General features: G+C 41.8%; 1 protein-coding gene across 1 annotated transcript in view; it reads right to left on the bottom strand.

Annotated features, from left to right (window-relative positions):
• The window catches only part of CLIC5 (chloride intracellular channel 5), an 80,211-nt gene extending 55,036 nt beyond the window's left edge, over positions 1 to 25,175 (bottom strand). The window contains exon 1 of the mRNA XM_075707638.1: positions 24,690 to 25,175. Within this exon, the coding sequence (XP_075563753.1) occupies positions 24,690 to 25,175 (486 nt within the window). The remainder of the gene's footprint in view (positions 1 to 24,689) is intronic.
• Positions 25,176 to 26,491: the final 1,316 nt, after the last annotated feature.

The following is a 26,491-nucleotide window of genomic DNA, read 5'->3' as shown; positions in this document are numbered from 1 at the left end:
ATGGAGAAGGAAGTCAGGATTCTTAGTGAAAACCCTAAAGTCTAAACTCTAAAGTTAGGACACAGTACATTGCAGGCAGCAGGCTAAGAATAACAGGACAAACTCACGAGGAGAGAAATAACAATAAAATACAGGAACTCTGAGTCTCCCTTCACAACATTACTTAATTCTAATGTCACTAAGAAGAAAGACATGTGAACATGTGCGCAAGAGATAACAGGCTGTCAAACCACCACTTTTGCTCAGCGCCAGAAAATTAAAGTTGGATTATTCAGAGGAAACCAAGCTGATCTGAGAGTCACACCAGTGTCCAGTTCACAGCGCAACTTACCTTCACAAAGAGCTCGATTTCAGGGTCCTTTCCTTCCCCATTAGCCGGAACAGAGTCTGTCATTTTTCACCCCCAAGGCTACCAGCTGATCTCCCGCTATTAAGTGGCAAATTGAGGTTTCAACTGCACAGCGGGCAGGTTTCCCTTCCAAACAGCTCTCGCAAAGCTTTTAAAACATCATTTGTAATGATAAAGCTCGAAACCAGTGGCAAAAACAGGTTTGCAGGTTAATAAATAAATACTAATCATTAAGAAAAAGGCAGGCAGCAGAGAAGCAGTCCCTGTTACGGCTGTGTAGTTTTCTTCAGAGCAACAAGTGCTGCTGTCCTCTGGTACAGTATCCTCATCTGTCAGAACTGCAGTTCTCACTGCCTGCCCAAAATAGCCCAGAGCATAAAAAAAGAGGGTGGGGTTAACTCACAGGGGAGGAGACAAGCTCCTGGTACCTACGGCAGGATCAGTCTCTGAGCAAATAACGCTGCTCTTCCCCGTTTTCAGCATTTCTGTTGTTCCCTCCCTTATTCTACGCCTGGGAGCACCAGTGGCAGGGGAAGAGGGTAGGTCCGCAGCAGGCTGGTTTCATTGCTTTAAGCAACAGTGATGTTTTTTCCTGCTTTTCTGAAGGGTGTTTGCCCCGCTTCTAGCTCTTCAAACACCTAATATTGTTATTGCTAAGAATGGTAAGGAAAACAGAGCCTAATTTCTTCACCCGGTGCACTGGCTGTTGCATCGGTTGCAGGAGCGTGCGGAAGAGCAGAGCTCTGCCTGTGCAAAAACCCCTGTGTGTGGTACAAAGCGGTACAGGAGCTGAAACCGAATACTCTTAGGTGAGCAAAGCACCCGTGGTGCCACCACTCCTGATGGAGTTCAGGAGCAGAGGACGCAGGAGAACAAAGAGCTTCAGGGCCCTGGGAAAATAAAATATTTGGGTGCCATAACTCTTTCTCAATGTGTGCCTTGGGGTGTTGGTTGTAGCGGGGGGACAGGAGGGTGATGATACACTGGGGTGGAGTATGGAAGAAAACTTTCAAGGGCCTCAGCCTGCTATTGCTACCCTGTCGTCATCTATACTCCCTTCCTTCGCCCCGCATTCCTCGCGTGACTCAGAGGTCACCACGCAGCAACGCTCAGCGAGAGGTGGCACACGGCAGAAAGGCCTGACACAGCTGAAAGGCATGGAGGAAGGGAGTGCTGGCACCGGAGAGGAGAGCGGACAAAGGCAAAGGGGGCGGGTGGGACCTCTTCCTCATTGCCAGCATTGCCCAGAGGGGCTGGCTACCTTCGTGCCCTCCTGCGCCGGGAGAGCCCCGTCCTTCACCTCTGCCCCCCGCCCTCTGCTCCTGTTTGGGCACGGCCGCAGCTCCGGCTCGCAGGCTGTCGGCAGCTCGCGCTGCCAGGCACGAGCAGATTTACCCTCCCCTTCTGCCACAGAGAGGCCTTTTGGGTATGGTTCTGACACGATCAAACACTCGCCCTTCCTGAAAGTGCTCTTAGCTGTGTGCTTTCGTGATGATCTTTAATCCCCTCCCGTGACCCCAAGGCATTTGACACGGGTCCAGGGCAGCAGCAGCCAACACCTCCGTGGCTCTTTGGGTAAGCTCTACGGGAATTTCCCACAACAGCTGTTTCGTGCGCACGCCACGAAGCACTGAAACGGTTAACAAGCAAATCTCATTATGCTGTTGCAACTGTAATTACAATATAATCAACTATAATTAGCGTAAAAGTGCGCTTATGGTTTTTAGATCTAATTAGCACTCATTCAAATAACTGGAAGGTTAACTATAAGAGAATTAAGTGTTATTACTCCTTTGATTTCAAATTTTTACATGTAATTTTTGGACTAGGTACATTAATTACCAAACATTTATAGTATAATTATTCCTAGGCCTACAGGCAAACTTCCAAGGACACAGGCTAAGTGTACTTACATGTAGCAAAAAGAATCATTGCATTGTAATTATATAATAGTTACAAAAGTCTGCCAAAAACACAAGTATAGTCACCGTATCTCTAAAATGCATCCCTAAATAACATATTATTAGCTACATGATTATAAGCTTTTGATTTTGCTGAAAAAATGTTTTGTTTTAGCACCTCAAGTGAGGATGTAATTTCCCTTTAATGAGGGCTCCTGGAAACAACGGGAAGTGGGTCATCTCGACTGAGGTTACCTGTAGCTCCAGCCGCATTGAAAACACTGTTTTGATATAGGCAAGTGCTTTGAACAATTTATATCACAGGAGCGTATATATCAGCACTGGAAGAGAAAATACTGCCAGCTATGAGAACAGTAAGGAGGTAACACTGCTAATGTTAAACCAAAATGTTTAAATAAAATCAGCATTCAAGATATCGGGGCTTATAAGATGTGATGCATGTGACCTATTTAGATGTCTATTTTAGAATGAAAAAACGTGCCCTAGAAGTACCTACTTTTTTCCACTGGTAATAAAGGGAGCCCAGGGTAACAAGCTCAGATAAAGACATTACAGACAAATCCTGCTGTAATTATTAAGTAAAAGAAATCTGTGGCTTTAGTGCCTGATTTCTATGCACGTGTCATCTCCCACTTCAGAAGGTGTGCATGCCTTGCGCTTCGGAAAGTTAAACTCTAGATGTAGCAATTTCGGTAGAAGCTCACCGTGTCAAAACATTTAAGTCCTTCCTTCCCAATTACTGTCTGGGTTTAGTGGTGTATTATAATTAGTTTGCAAGATGAAGATTATTGTGCTGAGGCTCAGCAAAGCAGAGAGGAAACTGTGCAATATAAAGGGAGCTAAGATGCCCTGAAGCCATTTCCACCCTCACCCAGGCAGAAGCTGCTGCAGGAAGGGGCCAGACTCTCCCTGGTTCAAGATGCTCCTGGGCAGCAGTGCCCCTGGAAGGTCCCTTCCCCATCCGCTTTCACCCAGGAGGCACCACCTTGTACTCATCCCCTGCCCCAGGACTTGATATGGGGTGCTCAGAAGCTACAGAAGCCGTAGTGTGAATACCGCACATCTGGTATTCCAGCTGTGCTTGTAGGTATCCACGGAGAGAATAACCCAGCCCACCTCAAAAAACCTCTGATTTTCAAAAATCTCCCTATGGAACCCTTGGAAGAGACCAAGCAAAACAGAGTCCTTGTTCATACAAATGCTGTGTGTTTAAAAATAGATTCTGAATGGCTGATTTAAGATAAACATTGTAGGAGGCAGTGCGTAGGAGGAAATACATATATTTATATATGTACTACTTCAGGAATCTATTCATGCATTTACTGCTTTGCTATCCTATAAAACTGACTTATCGCTTACGTCTGGGTGGAACCTTTTTGAGTATAATGGTTATTATTGCTCACACAGCTCTGTTTTGTGTTATGAAATCAGCTCTTTCTTCAGCCAAAATAAGGGTAAGACACTGATAAATAATTAGTACGCTCTCATTTTACTGCAAAGAATGAGTCGCTTAGTTTGGCCTATCATTTTCTCACAAGTCAGAAGTAGCAGAGGCTTTGAGTTACGTGCAAGAACATTAGACACTGAATTATGAACTCTTCATAAGCCAAGTCATTATAGTTTGAGGTTTATGAGATATATAAATGAATATGAGCATGTCATCCCATTAATAAAAGAAGAGGACAGCTTCAGAAAAGGAACCGCCACATCTCCACATAAGACCTCTATTGTAGGTGAACTCGGATGCACTATCAGCTTTCACAGGCCTGATCCAGGCTTCACTTCCAGCAAAGATTTGTCCGAGGGGGTGAATCAGAGGCCAAGCATCCAGAATGTAATTCTATCATGGAGTTCTCCAGCAGACTGCGAAGTCACCCAGAAGGATCGGGGCACAGTGCTCATCCATCCCCCGGTGCTCGCTTGGTGCTGCCACCCAGCCCATCCTGTGAGAGTGGGGCGTTACAAGTTCTGTGTGACAGAGGTAATATTTTTCATGTTGTGAATAAACTTCCATTATGGTTGACAAGAAGAAGTAAAATCTTGGTGCAGCTGCAGTAAATGGTATTTGGGGCTATGATTTTACCTGGGAATTATTTAACTGCTTAGTTGCCTAAATAAACACAACTAAGCAGCAACCAGGTATTAAACCAGCATGTTTGAAGGGATTATGAAAATATAACTTCCAGGAACAGCTCCAAATTACTGGTAACTTGCAACTGCATTTATTGCATACTAGTATCTTTGACATGCTACTTATTTAACAAGTTAACAAAGGCAAGGAATCAATCCAATAGTTTTAATTTCCTTTTGAATTACAATGCCTCACTATCAAGTTCTTGTTTGATCTTCAGAAAAATCAGAAGGGATTTGTCTCAGGTGTTTGGGGCCAGGCTGCATGTTCCCCTCTCCAGATATACAAGACATGCAAGGATGTACAAAGCTCTTCTCCTTAGCCTCGTGCCAAGGCTGGGTGAGCAGATATTTTCCCTCAACCCCAGAGACGTACAGTGCCTCAAAACCTGTTGGTTTGATGGAGGAACTGTGATTTCATTCCTTCTTATAAATTGTCCCACACTGAAGGGCATGGAACAAAAGACATGAAGTGATACAACAGGCATACAGCCTGAATGTCCCAAGAAATGGAATGGAATAGCAAAATCTAAGCCAGAAAACTTCGCACTCCCCTTAACTGGCAAATTTTAGATAGCTTGCTCTACATCCATCCCCCAGACACTATGAACCTGTCATAGCCATGAGCTACAGCAGCTCTCCTTTACCTTATTATGAAAATGCATTATTTTGGCTCTAAATGTCTCTGGATGGAACTCAGCTGTTTAACGGGATGGTAGATCACTAGAATCAGCTCAGACAGGAGTTTGGCAAAGTGAGTTCTAGACCAAAAGCATGAAATTATTTTTAGATATGTTTTCACAAGGATGCAGTGTCAAACTTTACTGTAACACTAATAAGCATTAACAACTTCAAGAATACTGTGTCCAGTTTCGGGCCCCTCAATACAAGAAAGACATTGAGGTGCTGGAGCGTGTCCAGAGAAGGGCAACAAGGCTGGTGAAGGGTCTGGAGCACAGGGCTGATGAGGAGCGGCTGAGGGAACTGGGGTTGTTTAGCCTGGAGAAGAGGAGGCTGAGGGGAGACCTTATCGCTCTCTACAACTACCTGAAAGGAGGGTGTAGTGAGGTGGGTGTTGGTCTCTTCTCCCATGTGGTTAGCAATAGCACGAGAGGAAATGGGCTCAAGCTGCGCCAGGGGAGGTTTAGGTTGGAAATTAGGAAAAATTTCTTTACGGAAAGGGTGGTCAAGAGTTGGAACAGGATGCCCAGAGGGGTGGTGGAGTCCCCATCCCTGGAAGTGGTCAAAAAACGGGTAGATGTGGCACTGTGGGACATGGTTTAGTCTAGTCTACCCTTGATTGGTTTAGTGTGGACTTGGTAGTGTAGGTTAATAGTTGGACTGGATGATCTTAAAGGTCTTTTCCAATCTAAACGATTCTATGATTCTGTGATTCTATGAAAAACCCACTGCCGTTCAGTGTGAAGAGGGATTCCATTATGGATAATTACCTCAACGCTCACGTTGAGACAGTCACAGCTAAACATTCACAGGGAAGTGGCACTTAAAAGGTACAAAATCATCTCCTAATACCGCATTCAGTAGAGAGGTTTCTACAGGGCAGCGGTTTATTCCTTTATTTCTTTATTTTACTATCATTCCAAAACTGTCATTTCAATTAAAAACAAAAGATACTTCCAAACGGGACTGAGACTGCTCTGGAAAGTGGCATTGTAGGGGATACAATGGAGAGCATTACAGATTGTCCCGAACTGTGGGCTGGATGGATAATGTAGCTGATGAAAGGAGGAATGTAGATATCCTCAGCCCTTGCTTTTCAAAATAAATCCTCTGTACTGTTAGGTGTTATGAAGAAAAACACCACCAAGTAAATGTGATGTACCTGTTGTTGTTGACTCACTGCTGTCACAGAACTAAAATCACACGATTTTCCTTACAAGTCTGCAACAGAGTAATGCATATCCCTGTCTTAATTTAAAAGCATTCCGAGCGCAAGTCCCTATTTAGATTATTTCTTTTCATTTCTTGGTATGCTTCTTGTCATAAATCAAGTCTAAATTAATCAGGATTTGAAGCATGTACATGCAAACTAGGATTAAATCCCCCCAAGCAAAAGACCAGCACACAGCACACTGCTCCAATCCCAATTTATGAATTATTATTTACAGAAAGTGTTCAAAATGGCATGCAGATTTCAGGCTAGGCTTCAATTTCCCCCAGTAAATAAGACCCAAATAATGCACAATTGCTGCTGATTTCATTGGTTACATTTGTGTTTCACTCTGTTGTTTAAGCAATTTGGCTGAAAGCAGAAATTACCTTCTATACTCTGGTGCATGTTATTTCTAAAAGATGGAGCCTTCAGTAACTCAGTTTGAAATTATTTGTGACTCAGACGAGTTCCCATGGGTTCCAATGTTGGCATCAGTGACATTTAGCTGTGCCAGATGAAGCGATAAAGTACCTGCACAGCAGGTTACGTGCGTGGATCTGCACAGCGGATTACAGGATCCTCTGTGGTGTACGTACTATTTGGCTTAGGAAAAGGGCTTCTGGCTTTTTGCTCCCTGATAAACCCACGCTTGTTGGGTATGAAATAGCAGGGATCAACATCTTTACATCTCTCTTCACAGCAGCAAAGCTTAACCTCTGCACACATTATGGTCACCCCACCAACGGCAGCGCTGTATGCCTGGGTTAACGCAGCTGGCTGACCTTGAGCCTTACGGTGAACTGCAGAACTCTTCCATTCTCCTTAGAGAATTGCCCTCATTCATTTTTCATTTCACCTTTTGGTACTTCTGTGATAAAATTTCCACAAAGTTTGCCAGTGAATAAGCTCACTTTCCTTAGTGCATCACCTCAAGCTGTTATTAAATGAATGGTGGGTTGGTTGGGTTTTTTTTTTTTTTCCCTTCTTTCTTCCATGTGAGAGTTCAATACCTCGAAGCACCTGACGTTGACTTGGCTATATCTCCTTTTAGTTTTCCTTTGCTTGAGGACCCTTTTCACTGCAGAGTTAATGCAGACAACCAGGATAAATCAGAGCAATGTGGTTAAGCGCAGACATGAACCCCTCTACTGCAACTACACTTTCAAGTTACTAGATTTTCACAGGTGATGGCCATGTGCAGGTTTTTAGGACTTCGGAGACCGCATCCCACATCTTTAAATGAAAGAGGGTGGTGGCAATTCTTAAAGAAGAGCTTAGCTTCAGACCAAAAGTAAATATTAGTATGAAATTCAGCTCTGAGCACAGAGTCTGAATAGCGATGGGGTCTCAATTAAGTCTATCAGAATTGGAACTACTGGGTAGTCTAACTAGAAAGATATAAGACTTTTTTCCTCTTAAATGGAAGACTTTGCCAAAAATTTTTCATCTTTTCCTCAACATAGTACATGTGGCAGGTATAACATTTATAAGGAAGGCGTGGGCCCTTGGTCACCAGCTGCAATACTTGGAAGCAACCTCATAGATCACTGAAATGTCAAAGCACAGAGCAGTCTGTGCAGTCTCGCTGCTCTGACCTTGGTGACAACTATGATACAACTCTAGAAAATGGACTAGGTTTTCCTGGGAGACCTACATCAGCTTGAAAAGTGCTAATGAGATATGGAGCCCTTTATTCATTATTAGCAATTTCTACCCATTCCTGCCCAAGCAGCAAGTGAGAGTTGATGCCAGTCTAATTCATAAATATATATAAAGCTATCTCATGATGTTGAGAGAAAGCCTAAATCCCCCTGCAGAGCATGGCACCAATAAGAGACTCGCAGGTTATCTCTGGGCTACGTGTTAACACAGAAAATTGACTTTCAGAGGGGAAAGGCAAAGAGTTCAGAAGGGTGAGGTAGGTGTGCTGTAAGGATTGACTCCTCTCAGCTCTGTTTCTCAACTAGGCGGAAGCCGCTATGTGGCAGTTTCTACCACCACTGCTCATGCTGGGTCTCCTGACCAGAAAAAGACGACTTTAGCCTACAGAACAGCCAAACCAACATCCTCTGCAATTATCTTGTTTGCCATGAGATCTCTCTCAATTAAAAAATAAACTAAAAGGGAACTGAATGGTCTTATGAAAGGTAAAATGGCTAAGCAGTTATAAGTGACCTTTGCAGAAAATTAAGTGTATTGCATCAAAACTGGAGGTGAGTTAGCCAGGTCATCTGTCCATCTTCCAGGATATTATAAACCTTGCAGTATATTATTATAAACCAGAAAAACAAATAAACAAACAAACAAACAAACAAAAAACCCCCACCATAACTAAACTGAAAGGAAATCCAGCCATACAAATTCCACAGTGAAAAGCTTCATAAAATCAAAGAGGAGGACTCAGAACAACTGGAATTAATATAGAAGGGAATAGTTTACTATTGATAGGGCTGATACTGCCACCTATTTTTAAGACTTCCTAATGCCTGATTACACCGTGTTCTCAATTCAGTGTAACTTTTGCCAGACTTTACAATGGGAGGTCTTCAACACAGATGTCTGCCTTCTTTATTCATCCAAAGCACTTCAGACATCTGAAGGTTTATCTTGCGATGCAATCAACCACCGAAGTCACTGTTCCCCCAAAGCCTACAGTTCAAAACAGAAGACAGGCAGAGCTTGAAAGGGAACAGAAATGCAAGGAAGTGACCTGATTTCCCCAGAACCAACAGCAAGGCTAAGAATAGACTCCTGAATGCCTCAATGCCAACTTAGTCAAACCATTGTCAAATAAAAACACATTTGTTTTTCCAAGTGTTCAGAATTCCATCATTGTGGAGTATACTCCCTGTACGGGTGATTATGTGAGTATATATACAACATTCTTGTACATAAAAATACAGATATTCTGCAGGCACACTGCCAAAGACATTCCACCAGCCCACCTGTCGTGCTCTGCTCAGAAAACCTGCTTGGAAAATCTGGCCTTCAGTTTGCGTCTTTTTTTTTTTTTTAAAGTAGAACTTGGTTGCTTCCCTCATGAGTCAGAGATTCCAATCTGTGTCTTTATTTGATGGGTTAATTGTTAAGTGGAATTAAGCAGCAGAATGTTCTTTGGTCACATATTTGCAGGGACTTGGAGAACACCGTCTCCTCCCTCGCTGGCAGTGGAGGAAGGAATGCCAGGGCAGCTGTGCTGCTCGCTGGGCTTTTATACCCGTGCTATTTTTAGCTGTTATCAGCCTCCGTGCCCAGGGCCAATCAGCGCCCGATGCCTGCAAGAAACTCTGCTCCTGTCCAAACTTCATTCTCTGCAATCTCACAGGGAGGAGCCAAATGACCGTGAATTTGCTGCTCTAAACTTCTGCTGTTCGTTATACGGGCTCGTTAACACAAGGCAAGGCACTAGCGCACCAAAGCACATGAACAGTAGGACCATGATGAAGTTACTGATTCAGCAGAGAAGCACCCCGCCTATGTTTGGTGAAAAGAAGTCCATTTAAGGTGCCTCATGAAGTCTAACAAAGTATGCAGTCCTGTAGTATGATATAGATATAAAACCATCTGTGTGGTTTTTTTTCAAAGGTGTTCTTTTTTATGTCACCTTGTAACTATGCACTATGTAACTAGAAACTATTTATTGCTGATTATTTATAAATCCTTGTGGTCACCAAAGAAGACTGGCGCCTCTTCAAAATAGGCCACATGGTATATAACAAATTTTTGATACTGGACCTTTGTCCAGTATATATGTTTAGTATTTTTTCACAGAAATACAACCTTGTAGTAAATTTGGGCTTTGAGAAATTGATGGTGGGGTTAGCCTGCTCAGACACAGACCTCCGGGGCCATGTTAGATGCCCCGCGGTATCCTGCCCAGCCTCCAGTAGTTGCTTTTCATGGGATCAGACCTCTTACACGCTACAGCAAGTGAATCACCTCCCCAGCTGAGAAAGCTGCTCTTTCTAAGGTGGTACTTGGTCAGATTTATCAGGTGATCAGAGTTACCCATTAGTTGATCTACAACTCAGTGACTGACCTCCAAGAAATTTAGACTGGACAAATTCCTTAAGGCAGTCTGTATTGGGTCCTGGGGTGTTTAACTCAAACAGATTGTCTCTGAGGTTTGTGAACCGCCATTTCTAGCCAAAGTAAGAATTACTCATTCTCCATATTCAGCTTCTATTCCACCATGGAAACAAAAGAGAAAAACAAGCAGCTCAGACCAATGTTCAAGAATTTTTCTGTCTGACAGACAATCACTAAAACAGACTTCATAAATTTTACACAGATGAATCCCCAAATCCAAACAATCTTCAGATGGCATGTGCATGTATTGGTTGTGGCTGAGGTGGAGTTAGTCTTCCCCACAGCAGCCCTCACAGTGCCGCGCTCTGTATTGGTAGCTGGAAAGGTGTTGATAACACCCCAGTGTTGTGGCTACTGCTGAGCAGCGCTTGCACAGCACCAAGGCTGTCTTGCCAACATTTCCCCCCCCCTCACAAGTAAGCTGGGGGTGGGCAAGATCTTGGGAGGGGACACAGACAGGACAGCTGACCCAAACTGACCAAAGGGATATTCCATACCATATGACATCTGCTTGGCAATAAAAGCTGAGAGAGGAGGAGGAAGGGGTGGCATTCATTATTTACATTTGTCTTCCGGAGCAACCGCTACGTGTACCGAAGCCCTGCTTCCCAGGAAGTTGCTGGGCATCGCCTGCTGATGGGAAGTAGAGATAAAATCTTTGTTTTCTTTCTTTTGCTTTTGCGTGTGGCCTTTGCTTTTGCTTTTTTTAATTAAACTGCCTTTATTTTGGCCCACGAGGTTTTTGGGGTTTTTTCCATCTCATTTTCTCCCCACCTGTCCTGCTGAGGAGGGCAGTGACAGAGCAGCTTGGTGGCACCTGGTGTCCAGCCAAGGTCAAACCCACCACAGTCCTTTCTGGCGCCCGGCATGGGGCTTGACAACGGTAGTTTTGTATTAAGCGTGCTATAGCTACAGCAGTTATTTAGGGGCAAACTCCTGTGTGGGTCATGGAGTTTGTTGGCTGCACTGCTTATCTCTATTTTGCTGAGCTTGGGAACATGTTAATACAAATAACAGCTAAGTGCTTTGCCCTGGCATTGATGGCCTTGCTGTGCTGGGGCAGATACCTTGTGGAGAGGGTGAGAGAATATGTCTCCCTCTCCCTACCCGGGATTGATGTGGATGGTTTTATTATGCAGGCTCCCGAGGTTCTTGTTCACCCTTACGTGAGCTGTTTAATACTACTAATTAATACTGTTGGCATATTATGGGTTTTGTGGAATCTGGTCTCATCCTGGTGTAACAAAAGACAACTTTTGGGTGAGGCAATACTGAAATGTGCCTTGAGGTGGCCGGTCCCTGGGTGTCAGGGTGTGTGGAAGGACTTGGGCAGATTCCTAGGACAGTTATCACCTCCCATAACCTGGGACTTTACACCTGAAGAGGCAAACAACCCTGGCACAATGACGTGCCACCTGATAGAAGGGTCCCTTGCCTACCCCAATGAAAACCAGTAGCTTCCAGCACTGTACTGGGGCCTGGCCTGTGCCTATCGAGCCACCTTTCAGTACTCTCAGAGGACTGTGGTTGAGGCAGGGACCCAAACTGCCTCTGAGGAGACCACAGTTGAGATAGGGACCCAAACAACAACTACGGTAATTGCCCCAGTAGTGAAAAAGAAACAGCGGACAAGGAGAACAACAGGTCCGTATCATCGATTAGTAAGGGAGGAGGAAGAAGAAGAAGGGTTTGATCAAGAAGCTGGTCCTTCGATACAGAAATTGGAGGAAGGAGTAAGAGAATTCAAACAAGAAGCAGAAACTACTCGGTCCCTGACCTCATCAGAACTTCGAGACATATGGAAAGATTAAAGCCACCAGCCAGGTGAGCACATTGCTGCCTAGCTGCTCCGATGCTGGGATAATGGGGCCAACAGTCAGCAACTGGAAGGTAAGGAAGCCCAACAACTGGGATCCCTTGCTGCAAACCAGGGAGGGACTGGAAAAAAAGCAGCAATTTGCAGTCTCTGGAGACGGCTTCTCTCAAGTGTGAGGGCAAGAGATCCATTCAAGGAAGATCTTGTGAACTACTGAGGAAAGTGGACTACCGCAAATGAAGGCATCCAGCACCTGAGCGAATTAGGGGTGCTGGAAGTCATCTACAGTGATCTAGACAATGATGAGGTCTCCAAAGATCCAGAGGATGTCCTGTGCACACAGCGCATGTAGAGTAAGGTGATTCAAAGTGCCCCAGCACTTTGTTAGCATCATATTCTAACAGCTTGGCAGCAATGTATTGCCCAGATACGGATACACCAACTGCAGAGAGAGATCTTCTTAGCTCCAAAAGTTTGAAGAAAACCTCTGTCCCTCCTCATCTCTACGGGCCAGCACCTTGACTGTCAGGAGCACCCCAAGAAATCAGTCCCCTCCTGACCCGGTCAGAGGGAAAGGGAGCCCCAGCCGCATGCCGCGTGGTGCACTATGGTTCTTCCTGCATGACTGGGAGAGGACGTGAGGAAGTGGGATGGTAAAAGGGCTGCGGCGGGTTTGACCCACCAGGTGCCACCAAGCTGCTCTATCAATCCCCTCCTCAGCAGGACAGGTAGGGAGAAAATGAAAAAAAACCCCAAAAACCCCATGGGTCAAAATAAAGGCAGTTTAATTAAAAAAAGCAAAAGCAAAGGCCACATGTGGAAGCAAAAAAAGAAAGAAAACAGATCTTATTCTCTACTTCCCGTCAGCAGGCAATGTCCAGCCACTTCCTGGGAAGCAGGGCTTTGGCATGTGTAGCGGTTGCTCTGGAAGACAAACATAAATAACCAGTGTCCCCCGTTCCTCCTCCTCTCTCTTAGCTTTTACTGCCGAGCAGACGTCATATGGTATGGAATATCCCTTTGGTCAGTTTGGGTCAGCTGTCCTGTCTGTGTCCCCTCCCAAGATCTTGCCCACCCCCAGCTTACTTGTGATGGGGGGGAAATGTTGGCAAGACAGCCTTGGTGCTGTGCAAGCGCTGCTCGGCAGTAGCCAAAACGCTGGGGTGTTATCAACACCTTTCCAGCTACCAATACAGAGCGCGGCACTGTGAGGGCTGCTGTGGGGAAGATTAACTCCACCTCAGCCAGGTGCATCAAAGTACCTTGAGTAACATCCTCTCTGCACTGAACCAGTGCAATACTCTCATTAATTTCAGCAGGGCTCACATTTTCAGCCTGAGCATGCTACTATTTAGAAATATCCCTGAAATCTCACTAAGACCCACTGAGCAGACAGCATATTAACTTTGATCCAGATTGAATAGATTGATTAAAAATACTTGCCCTATAGCCCTTTATAATATTCATCTGAACTGACAAGTTTAATTTTCTTTAGTCCCCACAATGACAGACTGAAACATTAGAGACTGAAACAAAAATATAGCAATTAGTTTCTTATAGTTTCATACCTTACTTCCAAATTTATCAATAATTTCTCTATATCATAACATTTGAAATTAACCTATCTTCATAAAGCAAAGGATGGCATTTTAGTGTTGTCCATTGAACTTCCTCTTACTTAAAAACTATGATTCTTTTCCAAAGGTTCATCAGCTTTTAAAAAAAAAGTCCTGCTTTCTATTCTTCCTTTTCCCAAAGCACTGAAGTATTTAAATAGAAACACAATTTTATTAATTTAAAATGATTGAGAAAAATGTGAATGAAAGTTTGTATATCATAAGACATTAGGCATGTGTTTTATACTTTTTATGGATAAGTATCAGAGCATTCAGCATGCTGCAGCACTGAGCTCCTGGATAAATGAAAAAAAAAAAAAAGGGGGGGGGGGGGGGATATGAGTGCAGTCTTCGCTCCTAGCAGGCCTTCCTGATGGCCTGTGGTATGTACATGATATGTACAGGAAAGGTAACCTTCCATGCCTGAATCACAGCATGATATTTAAAAAAAAAAAAAAGCAGCTAAAAAAAGGACTCTTAGGTCAACAAGCGTACTCTATGAAATTCAGGATTCCTGCATTATTTTCTCCAGTAGTTATCTGGAAAGGTTCTAGCTAATAGACATTAAAATAATTAGGAAAAAATTCTAGGGACAATAAGAAATAAAACTTTACAAGTTTAAATTATTTCTCCTGGTATTCCTATTTAATGAGGACTTGCCAGTATTATTTAGACACCTCACCGACGAGCCACATGCCATTTCTGGCTAGCAGAGCCCCTCTTGTCATGAGGAGCCACCACACTATCAGTGGTACAGGTAAGAAGGCACATATTTATAGAGCAAGTATAAACGATCCATTCTGTAGGGCAAGTATAACACACTTCCACTGGCCAGATTTTTAATCAAAATACATCTTAAAATAAATCAAAAAATGGTACAAATACATGTGAGCAGAGGTCAGAAGATAAATTAAACACCTATATATTCAGATGCAGAACTTCCACTCCTTCCATTTGCTTCTCAAGCAGCCCTCAAGCTACGCACATATAGTCTTGAGCTTCAGATGCTAAGATTTCCCAAAGAACAGTAACACAGATGAGTGAACAACCCCATCTAAATGTCAGTTAAGGATCCAGAGAGAAGCCCTTTGAAGCTGCTGAACTTAAGATTCCAGACCGGTGGGAATTATGCCCTGCTGGTGCTCTGCAGGCAGACAGGGAATCTTACAATGATGCTAGAAAAACGTTATTGTTGCTGAAAGGAAAACAGGTGTCAGGATAAGTGAAAAACTGTGAAAGGCATGAAGAAATTAATGAAGCTATTTCTGACTGACTCTAATTTGTTTATATCAGGACATTTCACCTCAAATAGAACGATGTGTTTACTTAAACAATGGTAGGTATCTTAAACCAGGAGGCTGTTAAAAGAATCTTTTTTGCTGCTTGTTTAGCCTAGCTATAAAAGTAGAAGTGACCTGAGACATGAAGCAGCTGTGAAAAAAAAGGAACCTTTGTGGAAAGCAGATATGTGAAGAACAGAATTACTATGACGATGGGAAGAAATGGAGGCAAAAAGGATTGGCTGGTTTAGCCCAAAAACATCTGAGGATGTCTAAGCCTAAACCGATTTTAAGAAGTGCTAAATGAAAGAATGAATGCTAATAGACCATGCTGGCACAGGAATAAGGATGTATTAGCTGCACATGAATAAATGTCATTTAGAAATTAGAGTAAGGTATCAAATCACCAGAGCAGTGATATTCTGAAACAGATTTCCAAAATGAATAATAATGGCCACTTAGTTTTTAGATCAACCTTGATCAGTTTAGGAATTATGTACTGTATGATGAGGCTGTCTGTGACAGAAAAGGATTCTATTTCATGTCCCAAAAAGTAACCTCCAGTCCCATGAAATTTTTTTCAGATTACCAGGAACAACAAAAAAAACCCCAAAGCCCAAAAACCAAACCCCCCCAAAAAACCATATTGGTGAGTGTGCAAAGATTGCTACCTTTCTACGCCTCACTTTTTAATAAACATATAAGCAGGAAAATACTGTTTTTTCTCTTGGAAGATGTGTTCTTGAGTTTTACTTCATTAACACTTGTAGATTGCTTTGAGGTGACTGCATGGAGGCTGCAACAGAAAATCAATTAACTCACAAATTAAACCTCTGGTTTCAAACACTGCTTGCCTGTACTGACACCAGACCTGTGCGCTAACCAATTCATTCCTCTATTCCTAATTGTACCATTATAACTTCATGAAGGTCACTGATGCCTTACAACATTATATCAGAGATATACCAACAGTAAAAAGACAACCATAATTCTATCATTGATATGAAAAGGATCATCTAGTCATCTAAATATAAAAATCACACCTGCAGATAACAAATCAATGACTCATTTTAGAGTGACATGCCACCTCCTTTTGCCCCCCCGCCCCAGAAGGTAGTTCCAGTTTCATACAGGTTCTTAACATTTGCCATTAAACAGTTCCAAGTATTTAAAAAATTGCCACTGATACAGAAAAATAGTCAGGTGTTCCTTTTCAGTCACAATCACAGTGTATCAGAACACTGAAAATATTTCTAATGGACCAGTAAATACAGTTGCAGAACAGCGGAACATTTCCCTCCAATACAGGGTCTTATGACCCAAAGAAACAACACAGATTTTCTTTTCACAATTAAAATCTTAAACTGTGTTTGAACTCGTACCTAGGAATTCAAACCTAGTAAATTCAGTTGTTTTTTCTCTTCCACTATGGTGTCTAAAATAAAAAAGTAACTACAAAACAAATATAGTTGAAAGAAACATATATGGGGGTTACTGTTAAGCAAAGGATAAAGGTTATGTTAAAGAAAGTGCTGGTTCTCAGTCTTGGAAAGATGCTAAGATGTATCAGACGATTTTATCTGATTAAGTTAGACTGTACAGTGAACACTGAACTGTCCAACACTGCAATGTTTGTTGACTGTTGCACTTCAGCTGTTGCTGAGTGTGGACACTGAAAGAAAAAGGAAAATTAAACAGCCGGGGCGGGGGGGGATATAATCAGTCCGAAGTTTGTTTCCAGATACCCATTATCAGAATTAGCTTCTAGTCTAACCTAGTAATCCAGGCTTTGTATTTAAACTCTCACTGGTGGCATTCAGTTTATTTAACTTCAGGGGACCATGCCATTGTACACAGCGAAAGTTTATGGCTTGATTCAGTTGCCTAAACCTAGATATCCAGCAGCATTTGAGAGGCCCTAGGATAGCTGAGGAAATCTGTAAACTTATATGAGAAAGGATCTATGGAAGACCCGTGGCCTTCTGCAGAGGCAGCTGGAGGCCAGGAGGGAAGTCTTAAGGCTTCTAAAGCAGCACTGGATGCCTATGGTTGGAAAACTGAATGAGGCACCTACTCGATACAACTAAAGGAGCCTGCAGAACAACTAACCTCACCCTGCAGCTGATGCCTACCCTTGGCCACATGAATTAACATCCCATTGTGTGATGTCAGATAGCTTTTTACTGCACAAGGAGCCTAGATATCCTGCAGAGATGTAGTTAATAGCTTACAGACACACCTCACATCGGGTGAGCCAAATCCAACCCTTAATACCTAAAGAAAACAAAAAGCAGAGCAGAAAAGCAGCTTTCCTCTTGCAGATTCCATAATAGTTTACATACATCATTACCAGTCACTTTGCAGGGACTATCTATTACTTTGTGTTTGTAAAACACCAATATCAGTAGAGCTGCTCTTTAGGTACTTCTGCAGTAAACAATTAAAAATAATACAAATCCCTCTATATTGGACAGAAACCATTTAACAGCTGACAGTACCACTGCATAGATGAGTTGTCAGGGACAGCAAAAAAGTAATCAATCCACAAATCCAAACATTTTCCTCTCCTAAAACATAACAAAAGGAACCAGGCTGGGATAACAGTTTTATTTTCAAAACATCAAAGAGGGAGTCACAAAAGAAAATTGTAAGAAAAAGAAACAAGTAAATAAATCCCATTTTAATTTTCTCTCAGTATGACCTACATATTTACATTGTATTTGCTATTGCCGCAATCACTGTGCAGTAACAATTTCCTAGAAAATACGGGTCCGTAGTTTGAAGCTGTTGCTACGCTACTGCGCTATACCCAGCCACAGTCGCTGCTGGAGCCAAAAGCTGCAGGTGGCACAGGAGCGTCAGCTGAAAATTGATTCATGGACCTTCCTGGAGGCAGAAAAGGTGCATGAGCAAGGCACAGACTCAGCAGAGGTCAGAAGCAAGACCTTTTACCCTTTGTATCCAAAAGATTAAGCAAACTGCTATGCTCTGCTGCTAAAGCACACGTTCTGTTCATAACTGATAGTCGGGAACTGGATGTTATCTGTAACAGAACTGCCATTTGCTAATCTTTTCACACACGCACACAGAGTAATTCACATAAGCATAAATCAAGCTATGAAGAGACCCACAACACAGTTTTCCTCCTCAGCAATAAAGGTTACATAGCTACTAGGTTTATATACATATAAGACTTAAGAGATTACCAGGCTCCTAACCATGACAGGGTCTAGGAGGTAGCCATAAAGCCATGTTTTTTCTGCATACTATGGTGTGGAGGTATTACAGGTGTATCTCTATTTTCTGAGTTAGTACAGCAAAAGCGTTGGTGATAGTATGCTCCACATCAGATTTATATCAGAGCAGTTCTCTGACTTCAAAACCATGCTGTTTTCAGTGATGGGTGAGCAGGGTCTGATCACATCACTTGGACAAACCTAATGCTCTTGAAGTCAAACAGCTGGCGCAAACTGTGTAGTAGTACTGTATTACAGCTGCTTGCAAGCAGGCAAGTATCATAGAATCATAGAATGGTTGAGGTTGGAAAAGACCTTTAAGATCATCCAGTCCAACCATTAAAGTAATTAAGTAATAAATGGTTGAGACCATTACAGAAGCATTTATTGGGAAAATACCAGGGCTGGAAGATGAACTTTGTAATCCTAAACAAAGTGTTAAAGGATACACAAATATGCTAAAATACAGTGCATAAAGTCTCCCAAGTAGAGGGTTGGACAGATGATGAATTAAAGATGCACCTGCTGTAGTAATTTTTATTGGCACTGCTAAATACACTACCTGTACCTGAAAACTGGAGCTTAAGAAATATATAAATTAACAGGAGAGAGGCTGGAAAAAGTTAAAAAAACCAACCAAAACCAAACGAACAAAAAACCCCACAACACACCAAACCACTCCAAGTTTAGAACTCAAGCTTGAAGGCAGGCTGAAGGAACTGAATTTGTTTAGTCTAGGAAAGCAAAAACTGAAGGAAATTTGGTATCCGTCTTCTAATCATAAAGAACCTATCTATTAAAAAGAAAAATAGCATAACTCAGAGCAACAGAATTTTAATAAAGGAAAATATTTTTCTGAGGAAAATAATTAAGCGCTGGCAGAGACCAATTGGTGTAAGTCCTGAATCTGCATCACTGAATGTTTTCAAAGAAGCCTCTGTTAGGGATAGTCTACATAAGACTGAGAGCAGGAGGACACATTTTTACCACTTGATATTCCAGACCTGTATTTCTATACTTAATTGTACTTGTAAACTATCTTAAATAAGACTATTTGCAGCAAAAAATATCAATTCATTAAAATTATCCAAAAAGGTATCCCGTTAGGATATTGGCTCCCCATTAGTAATTTTTTTGCTGTGCACGTTAACGTCAGCACATTGCATCTTGGTCTGTAAATCTGCCGTGACTGCAGAACTCTGAAAATAGTTCTTGGATCTTTTCCTTGCTCAAGTTGCTCAGTCACCACTATTTAAAAGGTGGATTATGAATCATTTAACCTTTTTCTAAGCTTATTCATAAGACCAAAATAATATTTGCTTACTTCCATTACATTTATTATAAAAAATATTCTTAAAAGCGAAAATGTCATAAAAAGCCAAATTACTATAATTTTATGTACATAATGAGAGTTATACCTGCCACCTGGCTTCAGCCAGAACTCCTTTTAACACCTGCAAACCTCGGTGGAGAAGGTATGGTTTAACACCAGCCTTATGTGCTGTATTGGAGTCAAATAAAAGACTATCCGGCTTGCACTGCTAAAAGGTGTTTGGACACCCAATTATGCTTGCAAATATCTACCACCCCAAAATCGCAAGCACAGTTGTTTTACTCTGTAGACTATGAGTGTAGTAAGAAGTGGTTGAAAATGTGAAAAACTGATATTCTCGCTAATGTTGATATCCATCCCTTTGTTTGAAAGCCCCTGCAGGACTGCCTCCCAAAAGCTACAAATGTTTGTCTGTGCTGGGTACTCTTTTACTTTTCATCTCCTTCTACAAAATGCTCAGTTCTGCTCAGCAAAGCACCAACATAAGCACTAACTTCAGACTGGGCATCCATGTGGTTACATTACAATTTGGTGCTGTTCTTTTCATGTCCTGTAACTTCATGTTCTAAACCATTATTACACATTCTTAAACAAAACTTTCTCAACAGATACCAAAATGCTCCATAAAACAACAAAAAAGCCAACTCAATGGGAAGGAGCGTGATTTTTGCAGTGATACAAGCGAATAATCTCACTGTCCCTGTTAAGAACATGGTCTGTCATTCACAAGAGTTCAGCTCAACTTCGTGAGTCAGTAGGGAGCTAGCACAGGGTTGTGCCATCAAGTCAGAGCCCTCAAGACCTTCCCGACTTGAAAACAAGGTAGTGGGAAGCATCTTGCAGGAAAAACAGAAATGTCCTTTCTTTCCCAGCTCCTGACTTAAAGAAACCTTACTAAAGGATGCAATAATCCCAATGGAAACAGCTAAAAGTTTAAGTTCTGATGTACAGAGGAGTTAAAAGCAGTATCTTTCTTAAAACAGCATTCTTAAATATAAGCACTGGTACCCAGTGAAAGGACAGGAGACAACGGGCACAAATTGAGATACACAAAATTCCATTTAAACATATGAAAACACATTTGTACCATGAGGGTAGGACACTGGAATGGTTGCACAGAGAAGTTGTGGATTCTTCATCTTTGGAAATATTCAAAACCTGACCAGACATGGCCCTGAGCAACCTGCTCTAGGTGTTCCTGCTCCGAGTAAGGGATTGGACTAGATGATCTCCAGAGGTGCCTTCCAGCATCTGTAACTCTGTTACCCCAGCAGAGTGATGAAACACACCTCCACGGTGCTAAACCACTGCATTAAGTTTGTATTGTTTGCACAACACAAGGTGTTTATTGCTCAGGGTAAAGAATTACCTTCCTTCTTTTGGGAACTGTGCTCCTACAGCACAAATGTGTAGAGACAGTATAATGTGTAGCCAACCTCAGGTCGTCAATAAACCAGAAGGGCAATAATTTTCTCCTGAAAAGAAGATAGAGGGACTATTCTTTAAATAACAACTCAAGCTTCAGGAAAACAAAAAGCTAAAATTTTCAAAGAAACCTTCAGAACAAACACACTGCTAACCAGGGAAATGCAGCATACAAGTGAAAAGGACCTCTGAGCAACAGCTACAATGGGGTCAAGCTGCTCTATGCACTCAGTTACACAGCCCCTATGTCAACCTATTTCTGCTCAAATTTCAAAGGCTTTTGTTTGAAGAAATTACAATGTTACTGAAAGGGCATTAAGGTGGCTGTGACAAGCCTGGACATGCTGGATTCACACAAACATCTCCATGTTGGTACATGCTATATTCTGCTATTAGGTACAGGGAATTCCTTGGTGAAAGCCAAAATTTTTCACCTTACGGCACATCCTGAAATAGTCCACCGACGATGACATAGTTACCGAGTACTGATAATGAGTGAAAGATGAGTTAATGGGATTTAAACATTCTCTTGGTGTCTAATGACATAGAACGGACTACAGAAAAGGTTGTCAAGTCTGAAACTACGGTCCTGAAGCAACAGCACTTTCAATATTCTGATGAAGTTAAATTTCTATTCTAGGCAGCACACTGCAACTAAACCATCTAGACTGCAGGTCAGATACCATTTAATCTTCCCACTTTCTCTGGTTTTCAGTCAGCAGCAACCTCTGTCTGACACTCATGTTTCCAGCCACTCACAGAGGTTATTAGTGCTATAAAGGAAAGGCTAAGTCGTGGCAGAATTGTCATTACCACTATTCTCCCATAGCAAAAGGTCCTGCTGTCACTGTTAGTGTCTGCAGAAAAGCAGATCCAGAAGATGAACCCAACTTCAGAGCAACTCTGGCCTCAGGTGGACTAGAGACCATATCAGAAAGGAACCCTCTGTGAATAATGGCCACTGACACAACTGAGAGATTTGGTTCTTACGTGCAAGAAGTGATAGCCCTCGGGTATTTCACAATTCTTGTTATATATTACTCTATGACCTTCCATTCTACAGGCTGACTTTTGCTATCTAGAGAATTAAAGATAGTGAAGCTGGCTCTGCACTCATGGAGTTTGTGCTTTATTACCTCAATACCAGAAAGAGAAGCAAAAATCCAAAAATGAAAACGTCATCAGTTTCTCAAGGAATAAAATGCTGTCGTAGGAGTTCAGTTCAGGCCCCCACACAGAAGTATCCAGCACCCTGCCCACCAGGCCTCCAGCTCCTGCTGGAGAAGGATCAGAGTACAGATCACCTGAAAGCCTCATGCCACATCTTCCAGCCAGGCAGGGATGTCTTGGGGCTCAAGGACATCCCAGACGGCACTAGGCACTTACGTTCAGGCAAGTGAATAGTCCAAAGTTTGTGCTTGTCTCTAGACTAGCTGATAAGCCCCTTTATGGGATACTCCGCTATGCTGCACAACAAAAGCAAGGAAAAGGACTTCCACAATCCTTTCTCCATGATAGTTCTTTTCAAAATGCCCTTCTTCTCACTTTTCAGAAATTCAAGTTAACCTCATCATCTCTGCTTGAATAGGAGCATCTGCATGCATCTTCTTTTTTCATGCATGGAAAGAGAGGACACCACTACCTTGAGACAAGACCAACGTGAAAGATTAAGGAACAAAGAGAGATTATTTTAAAGTCAAAATACAACATTCACGTTGCTAACACCATGAATTTACTAACAAAGAAAATATGCTCAATTGCTGCAACTTTTGGTACACGTATGCAGGACTACAAGGAGAGTTATGAACTAGAAACACCACCATAGATATTACTTTGCCCGCATAATTAATATATTCTCAGCAACAACCACGATCCAGTCACAGAAATAGGACAGCTGCCGCTTCAAAGAGTCATACAGCGTAAGTACTAGGAAGATAAGACAAAGGCCAAGTGCCCTCACACATGGCTCTCATAGCCCACTTCTACAGAAATCAGTAGCAAAAACCCCTTCTGGTAATACGCATGGACCCAGAACGATTCATGACCCAGCAAGTAGTAGATACTCCCTCTCCTGAAGGATACACATTTTTTTAGATGAGTAGCTGTAGTTATACTGAATTTCAAGAGAAACAGCTGATGCTGTTTGTCTTATGCAGAAAAAGTAACCTGACAGCCATCTCCATTTTGTTTGGTTGGGTTTTTTTAATTTCTCAATAATTTAAATGGTCTATCTTTATGCAAAAATTAGAAAAGTAATCACAAAGGACTGTCACATAGAGAAGGGAGACATGAAGCCCCCTTCAAGTTTTCATCTACAGGAAGACATAACACAAAGGAAAAATATTTAAATCATAACTTTCTTAATGTATTCAAAAGAATCTCAAGATTCTGTTGATACTTTATGGAAACAATCTCCTTTACCCTACAAGTAAACGTCGGATAACTTTTTAACTAACTCAGTTTTCCAAGAAATCCAAGATTTAGAACAGAAACCAAATGAAGTATCAGGAGAGTCCACCAAGCCATTTGATCTCCCCTAGCTCATACAAGATAACCAGCATCTCACCCCACTGCAAACATTACAGCGTGTTCTTGCTTCAATAAACTAAATTAACGAAATACAGACATTGCTGAAAACATTTCTCACTATGTGTGGTAACAAAATCTCTTAATCCTGTTTTCAAAGCACCTGCAGAACCGAGGAACAGATTCTGATAATCTTATTTATGTGGAAAAGTGACAAACTTCACAAGACTTCTGTTGAAACAACAGTATCACACTTAGGGTGTATGGTCCTATTCAAGGGAAACAAGAACTTAAATATTTCTCTCTTACGTAGTTAAAAAGAAGGAACTGTCAGGTCTGTGTTACGGCCTAATAAATATTGAGAAATGTTGAAAACAAGAGCTTTTATGAAGAGAAGTATCGTGTTTATTTAAGAACACAGGTGTTTATGGTTTAGAAATCTAAGTAATACTTTACAAGGTTAGAGAAAGTGTGAAAGTCCCTTCAGTAATTTAAACTTAACTTGAAATTAATGAAAAACACATTAAAATTATCACAGAAATACATTCATCTAAATAATCACAGAAATACATTCATCTAAATAATCACAGAAATAAAAGAAAGACCTCTTTCGGGGATATCTGTGGAAATTTTATTGCCATTATTTAAACTATATATTTAGTCATCTTTATAGCATGAATAACTATCTCTTTTGAGCTGTTAGCTACTAGATAGAAAGTGAAACACGGGGATAGCTGAACTAGCTTAACTAAAACAGTTCAAGTAGTAATAGTCTAGCTGTAACAGCAGGGAGATACCACAGAATAAATGAATTGCAGCAACAATCAGGATACTTTCACCATACTCATACTTCCACTTGGAAAGAAGAAATTCCAGGCATCTCCACACAACACAAATCTTCTCTTTTTGTGCCTTAAGGTGTAAGAGGTAAGTGAATGGCTTGGCCCCCTCAGCACAGAGGCAGCAGAGTTGGGAACAAAGCAGCAGGTAGCTGCATTTTACTGATCTGGAGGACACATACATTGATTTGGGGTTTAAAACTACTGTATTCTTAGGAGCACCCACACTCTTACCTTTACAAACATGAAAATCTCATAATCTTCCTGAAAGTTGTCAGTTTCTCCAAAGTTGTTGTTAAAGGGGAACTTGAGGGAAGTTGAGGAGGTGGAAGAGGTGCTCTGGCTCCGACGCAACTGGAAACCTGGAGGAAAATGCGTGCTGCTGTCAAACATCATGCCTTCTACGTGTTTATCTTCCAGAGTCGGGCTCATCAGTTCCATCTCCTGGTACGGGTGGTCTTCTTCAGCACCATGGAGAGATGAAGAAGAACCATCCTCCTCATCAGCCCCATGCTGAGAGTCCACAGAATTGCTGTCTTCTGAGCCCTCTTGACTACTAGCCACGCTCTCTGGGATAGTAGTGATGGAAGAAGGAGATGCTGGATCTTCATGGTCATGACTATAAAGATCATCCCCTTTGTCTTCCTCAGAGTCTGGAATCTCACAGATATCGGTGGTGTTAGCATTCTGATAAATGTTGTTAAAGACCTCGTCTTCCATGACTGCTGGCTGGTGAGTTTTGCCTGCCTTCTGGTACCTTAAAAGACTACAATTAAAGTGAGATGTTGCCAGACAAATGCTCTTTGGGACAAAGCAGAGTCTGTGGTATGCTTTCTGAATGCTCTGCTACACATGGCAGATCTCCAACAATCATTTACTGAGCGCTTTAAATCAACAACTACACCTCCACTGAAGTAAAAGATAGGGCTGTCTCACTTTTAACCCCTTCATCGATCTGACTGCTGGTAACCATATCTTAGGAGCTGTAATCACTTTTTGTTCTTCCAGATACAGCCTGGCCAAGTACAGTGAAGAACAGCCAAAGCACCTATCAGTACTACAAAGCTATGGTAAAAAATATGTATTCTTTCACAGGAAGTCAAAATAGTTTTACTGGAAATCTTATGTACATTTTGTGTAAAGAGGTAGAAACGCAGACTTCACCCATTTACTCGTATTTTCAACATACAAAAGCCTAGCTTCAAGGAAAAACAAGGCAACTCTGCCTCAAACAATACAAGCAATCATCTGCAACGTTTCGGTGGTTACTTACACCACCATCAACACATGGTGATCATTTATGAAAAATTACAAATAAAAAGAAATTATAGAGTGGTATATCCACAGAAAAAGGCATCAGACTTGAACTCTCCAGTTTTGCCACTGGTTCACTTTAGGACCTTGAACCAGTCACTTCACATTTAGCAACTTCATCCTCTCATCTATAAACTTGGGCCAAAACTGTAAAAAGTCTTGTGAGCTGCCTTGGAATCTAGGAAAAGAAAGCACTGCATAAGTGTTAACTATTATTAAGTATACTTAATATATCAATTACTTATAATCACATTTAGGTTATATATCTCCATGTCATAAGACATAGACCCAAGCTTCCAAAGTCGGGTTAACGCCACTTGACTTTAGCAATCTAGTTAGCCACCTTGCATAGATACGGTTCCTTTTCTCTAAAGGATGGACAGGCACACAAAACTCCACAGAATCTAAAGCAGATTAATTCTTCCAGCTTTAGCATAAAATGACCTGACCTCTTAAAGACAGATACACATTCCAGAGCCTCTGAAATCAATAGAGCTGAAACTCATTAAAGATCCAAATCTGAATTTATCAAAGTTACAAGAATTTCAGACCTTATTGACTAAAGACTTTTTATCTATATGTTTACTGCATCTGGATTATGTAGATTAGTACCAGAATTCTTAGAATCTAATTATATTTAACCTTTTGGGTTTGAGCCAAAAGGAAAAGTAAAAGTGTTTTCCTCCTGACACATCCTTTTAATTTCCTGAGGTAACTGCCAC

This window comes from Pelecanus crispus, chromosome 3 (genome assembly GCF_030463565.1).
Source record: "Pelecanus crispus isolate bPelCri1 chromosome 3, bPelCri1.pri, whole genome shotgun sequence".
Lineage (NCBI taxonomy): Eukaryota > Metazoa > Chordata > Aves > Pelecaniformes > Pelecanidae > Pelecanus > Pelecanus crispus.
The sequence above is the reverse complement of the archived record's forward strand: the minus strand, read 5'-3'. Positions and strand labels throughout refer to the sequence as shown.